Source organism: Mesoplodon bidens (assembly GCF_964165515.1).
Source record: "Mesoplodon bidens genome assembly, chromosome: 8".
Lineage (NCBI taxonomy): Eukaryota > Metazoa > Chordata > Mammalia > Artiodactyla > Ziphiidae > Mesoplodon > Mesoplodon bidens.
Window position 1 is genome coordinate 2,198,099 of NC_138165.1, and position 6,427 is coordinate 2,204,525.

At 34.6% G+C, this 6,427-nt stretch overlaps 1 protein-coding gene across 1 annotated transcript; it reads right to left on the bottom strand.

The window, feature by feature from the left end:
- Positions 1 to 411: 411 nt before the first annotated feature.
- LOC308621536 (cyclin-A2-like) lies at positions 412 to 1,434 on the bottom strand. Its single transcript, XM_081242169.1, has one exon. The coding sequence runs from the start codon at positions 1,355 to 1,357 to the stop codon at positions 623 to 625; it is 735 nt and encodes a 244-aa protein (XP_081098295.1). The 5' UTR covers positions 1,358 to 1,434; the 3' UTR covers positions 412 to 622.
- Between the last annotated feature and the right edge of the window lie 4,993 nt (positions 1,435 to 6,427).

Consider the following 6,427-nt stretch of genomic DNA (forward strand, 5'->3'; position numbering starts at 1 on the left):
CTGCTCTCTCTGGAAGCAGAGCTTAGGGTCCCACACTGTGAATGTAGGCTTTCATCTAATAGATTGCCACTGAACTGGGGACAGGGTGGGACAAGGGCAACTAAAAACACCACGATTTTATATCATTTTTAACTTGCTTTTTTCTTGATTCAGTGTTCATTTTGTGTAAAACTTTCTCTGTTTTCTAGTTCTGACAAACTTGGTTCACACAATTTCTTCTGGTTTTTTGATGTTTTTGTGGAGGGTCAGGAATTTGGAGTTGCCAGCTCTGAAGTTTCTCTGACATGGGCATTTTTGAACTAAAAAAACTAACAATTTGTACTTAGATTCTCTTGTATTTTTTTTTCAAATTTTCCAAATCATTTTATTTCTTATTATCCTGACAGCTGGCATCATTAATACTTTAACAAAAACCACTTAAAATTAGCCAAATATCTAAGATAGTTACATGTACAAAAGATATACAAATTAAAACCTTTAAAAAGTAATAGATACCATAATTTGTACTTGACCATAACTTCTGTATTCAGAAATGATTGTAAAATTAAAACCTAAGATAAAATCTGTACACCATATACTTTGAGTGATTTACATCCTAGAAAACAAAGGCAGTCTTTCACTGTTACACATTTAGTGTCTCTGGTGGGTTGAGGTGAGAAACACCATGATACTTTGAGTTTTTGTACTTTTCTCTTATTGACTGTTGTGCATGCCGCGGAGCTCTGAGGTAGGTCTGTTGAAGGTCCATGAGACAAGGCTTTAGAGTTTCCAGCGTATATCCAGTCTTTTGTACTAATGATTCAGGCCAGCTTTGTCCCGTGACAGTGTAGAGTGCTAAATGAAAGGCTGCTGCGGCGATAACTGATGGCAAATACTTTAGATATGGGTCAGCATCTATCAAACTTAACTCTCTCAAAAACATTGCTAAACTTTCAACTTTGCAGTTTGCAGACTGCTGGTGCAGAAAGTACTGGGTAAGAAACTGATTTATTGTTGGTGCAGCTAAGTCAAAAGCAAGGACTTTCAAAACTAGGTGCTCCATTCTCAGAACTTGTTTCTTGGTATACGTGTCATCTGTAATGTATACAAACTCTGCTACTTCTGGGGGGTATATTTCTTCAAACTTTGAGGCTAACAGCATAGCAGCAGTGCCCACAAGCTGAAGTTTTCCTCTCAACACAGACATCGATGAAAGAAACCTGTCAATGTAGTTCACAGCCAAATGCAGGGTCTCATTCTGTAGTTTATATTCTTCTCCTACTTCAACTAACCAGTCCACGAGGATAGCCCTCATACTGTTAGTAATGTCTGGCTGTTTCTTCATGTAACCCACTTTAGGCTTACATTTAACCTCCATTTCCCTAAGGTATGTGTGAATGTCCTCATGGTAGTCTGGTACTTCATTAACACTCACTGGCTTTTCATCTTCCAATACAATTGGAATTAAGAAAAAAATTAAGAAAATTAAGAAAACAATTAAGAAAAAAAATGTCATGAAGAACATAGGCATAAGACAGAAATAAAGACACAGACCTACTAGAGAATGGACTTGAAGATATGGGGAGGGGGAAGGGTAAGCTGTGACAAAGCGAAAGAGTGGCATGGACATATATACACTACCAAACGTAAGGTAGATAGCTAGTGGGAAACAGCCGCATAGCACAGGGAGATCAGCTCGGTGCTTTGTGACCGCCTGGAGGGGTGGGATAGGGAGAGTGGGAGGGAGATGCAAAAGGGAGGGGATATGGGAACATATGTATATGTATAACTGATTAAATTTGTTATAAAGCAGAAAAAAAAAGAATGACATCTGGTTATCTAGGTCCTTTAACAGAATAAATTCATCAGGAAGGGGTGAGGTTAGGGGTAGCAGAAAACATGAAGTTAAAGAGCAAGGAAGTGGTGGGACATCAGAGGAAGAGCTATAAAGGGGAATGAAAATGCATCATCTTATGTACCAAAATGTTAACAGTGATATCTAGCTCTATACGGTCAAATTTTTAGTTACTTTGCTTCTTATATTTCTACTTGTTCTACAATAAATATGAATTGCTGCGGTAATAATAAAATGGTAAAGAATTGTTGGGAAAAAAAATAAATGTAGATTGACTTAGACTCTTAGAATATTTTATTCCTTTTTCATACATATAGCTATTTATAACTATATGAATATGTTATATATATATGATATTATATGTGACATATATATACACACACAATAACTAGCTAGTTAGCTCCCTAGTTAATTAGATATCACACGGTATTGGCTAGAACTTCTAAAATGATGCTATTCATAAACAATGCTAGAATATATGTATTTGATAGATATCTTTAAGGGTGGTCCCTGTATGCCTAATTTGCTGACAGTAATATGTTTTAACCATGAATATGTTTTAAATTTTATTTAATGAGCTTTCTACATATATTCAGACCATCCTCTTATTCAATATTTTTAATCTGTTAAATATATCAATACTTTTTCTAATGTTAAACAACCCCTGCATATTTGGGTTAAAGCAATATGGTTATTGTTTTTGTTTGTTTTTTCTTTGTTTTTACAATAACATGCTGGTTTATGCTTGTTGTCTTTTGCTTAGCAATTTTTATTCATACTAAAAATAAAAATTTACTATAATTATCTTTTTTTCTCTTTTCCAGTTTTATTGAAATATAGTTGACTTACAATACTGTGTAAGTTCAAAGTGTATAGCATAATGATGTCATTACATACATCATGAAATTATTATCACAATAAGTTTAGTGAACGTCCATCATCTCATATAGATAAAAAATCAAAGAAATAGAAAAAAAATTTGTCTTGTGATGAAAATTATTAGCATTTACTCTTAACAACTTTCATATATAACACACACAGTGTTAATTATATTTCTCATGCTGTGCATTATATGCCTAGGACTTATTTAATCTTTTTTCTTTTTAACAAATTTATTTGCGTATAACTGCTTTACAATGGTGAGTTAGTTTCTGCTTTATAACAAAGTGAATCAGCTATGCATATACATATATCCGCATACCTCCTCCCTCTTGAATCTCCATCCCACACTCACTATCCCACCGCTCTAGGTGGTCAAAGCACACCAAGCTGACCTCCCTGTGCTTTGTGGCTGCTTCCCACTAGTTATCAATTTTACATTTGATAGTGTATATATGTCCATGCCACCCTCTCACTTCGTCCCAGCTTACCCTTCCCCCTCCCTGTGTCCTAAAGTCCACTCTCTATATTTGTGTCTTTCTTCCTATCCTGCCTCTAGGCTCTTCAGAATTTTTTTGTTTTTTTTAGATTCCCTATATATGTGTTAGCATACAGTATTTGTTTTTCTCTTTCTGACTTACTTCACTCTGTATGACAGACTGTAGGTCCATCCACCTCCCTACAAAATAACTCAATTTCATTTCTTTATATGGCTGAGTAATATTCCATTGTATATATGTGCCACATCTTCTTTATCCATTCATCTTTCAATGGATACTTAGGTTGCTTCCATGTCCTGGCTATTGTAAATAGAGCTGCAATGAATATTGTGGTACATGACGATTTTTGAATTATGGTTTTCTCAGGGTATATGGTCAGTAGTGGGATTGCTGGGTCGTATGGTAGTTCTATTTTTAGTTTTTTAAGGAGCCTACATACTGTTCTCCTTAGTGGCTGTATCAATTTACATTCCCATCAAAACTGTATGAGATTTTTTGATGATGGCCATTCTGACCATTATGAGGTTAAACCTCATTGTAGTTTTTGATTTGCATTTCTGTAATGATTAGTGATGTTGAGCATCCTTTCATGTGTTCATTGACAATCTGTATATCTTCTTTGGAGAAATGTCTATTTTAGGTCTTCTGCCCATGTTTGGAGTGGGTTGTTTTTTTGATATTGAGCTGCATGTAAATTTTGGAGATGAGTCCTTTTTCAGTTGCTTTGATTGTAAATATTTTCGCCTATTCTGAGGGTTGACTTTTCATCTTGTTTATGGTTTCCTTTGCTGTGCAAAAGCTTTTAAGTTTCATTAGGCCCCATTTGTTTATTTTTGTTTTTATTTCCATTTATCTCGGAGGTGGGTCAGTAAGGATCTTGCTGGGATTTCTGTCATAGATGGTTCTGCCTATGTTTTCCTCTAAGAGCTTTATAGTGTCTGGCCTTATATTTAGGTCTTTGATCCTAAATGTGAGTTTATTTTTGTGTATGGTGTTAGGAAATGTTCTAATTTCATTCTTTTACATGTAGCTGTCCAGTTTTCCCAACACAACTTATTGAAGAGACTGTCTTTTCTCCATTGTATATTCTTGCCTCCTTTATCAAAGATAAGGTGAACATATGTGCATGGGTTTATCTTTGGGCTTTCTATCCTGTTCCATTGATCTATACTTCCGTTTTGCCAGTACAATACTGTCTTGATTACTGTAGCTTTGTAGTATAGTCTGAAGTCCGGGAACCTGATTCCTCCAGCTCCATTTTTCTTTCCCAAGATTGCTTTGGCTATTCAGGATCTTTTGTGTTTCCATACAAATTGTGAATTTTTTTGTTCTAGTTCTGTGAAAAATGCCAGTGGTAGTTTGATAAGGATTGCATTGAATCTGTAGATTGCTTTGGGTAATATGGTCATTTTCAAAATATTGATTCTTCCAACCCAAGAACATGGTATATCTCTCCATCTATTTGTATCATCTTTAATTACTTTCATTAGTGTCTTAATAATTTTCTGCATACAGGTCTTTTGTCTCCTTAGGTAGGTTTATTCCTAGGTATTTTATTCTTTTAGTTGTGGCAAATGGGAGTGTTTTCTTAATTTCACTTTCAGATTTTTCATCATTACTGTATAGGAATGCAAGAGATTTCTGTGCATAAATTTTGTATCCTGCTACTTTATCAAATTCATTGATTAGCTCCAGGAATTTTCTGGTAGTGTCTTTAGGATTCTTTACACATAGTATCATGTCATCTGCAAACAGTAACCGCTTTACTTCTTCTTTTCTGATTTACAATCATTTTATTTCTTTTCCTTCTCTGGTGGCTGTGGCTAAAACTTCCCAAACTATGTTGAATAATAGTGGTGAGAGTGGGCAACCTTGTCTTGTTCCTGATCTTGGAGGAAATGGTTTCAGTTTTTCACCATTGAGAATGATGTTTGCTGTGGGTTTGTCATATATGGCCTTTATTATGGTGAGGTAAGTTCCCTGTATGCCTACTTTCTGGAGGATTTTTATCATAAATGGGTGTTGAATTTTGTCAAAAGTTTTATCTTCTTCTATTGAGATGATCATATGGTTTTTCTTCTTCAATTTTTTAATATGGTTTATTACATTGATTGATTTGTGTATATTGAAGAATCCTTGCATTCCTGGGATAAACCCCACTTGATCATGGTGTATGATCATTTTAATGTGCTGTTAGATTCTGTTTAGTAGTATTTTGTTGAGGATTTTTACATCTATGTTCATCAGTGATATTGGCCTGTAGTTTTCTTTCCTTGTGACATCTTTGTTTGGTGTTTGTATCAGGGTGATGTTGCCCTCGTAGAATGAGTTTTGGAGTGTTCCTCCCTCTGATACATTTTGGAACAGTTTGAAAATGATAGGTGTTAGCTCTTCTCTAAACGTTTGATAGAATTCACTTGTGAAGCCATCTGGTCCTGGGCTTTTGTTTGTTGGAAGATTTTTAATCACAGCCTCAATTTCAGTGCTCATCATTGGTCTATTTATATTTTCTATTTCTTTCTGATTCAGTCCCAGAAGGTTGTGCTTTTCTAAGAATTTGTCCATTTCTTCCAGGTTGTCCATTTTTATAGTATAGTGTTGCTTGTCATAATCTCTCATGATACTTTGTATTTCTGCAGTGTCAGTTGTTACTTCTCCCTTTTCGTTTCTAATTCTGTTGATTTGAGTCTTCTCCCTTTCTTTCTTGATGAGTCTGGCTAATGGTTTATTAATTTTGTTTATCTTCTCAAACAACCAGCTTTTAGTTTTATTGATCTTTACTATTGTTCCATTCATTTCTTTTTCATTTATTTCCGATCTGATCTTTATGATTTCTTTCCTTTGGCTAACTTTGGGGTTTTTTTTTTGTTGTTGTTGTTGTTCTTTCTCTAATTGCTTTAGGTGTAATGTTAAGTTGTTTACTTGAGATTTTTTTTTTTTGTTTCTTGAGGTAGGATTTTATTGCTATATACTTCCCTCTTAGAACTGCTTTTGCTGCATCTCATAGGTTTTGGGTCATCATATTTTCATTGTCATTTTTTCCAGTTATCTGTTTATTTCCTCTTTGTTTTCTTCATTGATCTCTTGGTTATTAAGTAGTACATTGCTTACCCTCCATGTGCTTGTATTTTTAAAAATTTGTTTCCTGTATTTGATATATAGTCTCATAGTGTCGTGGTTGGAAAAGATAATTGATACGATTTCAAATTTCTTA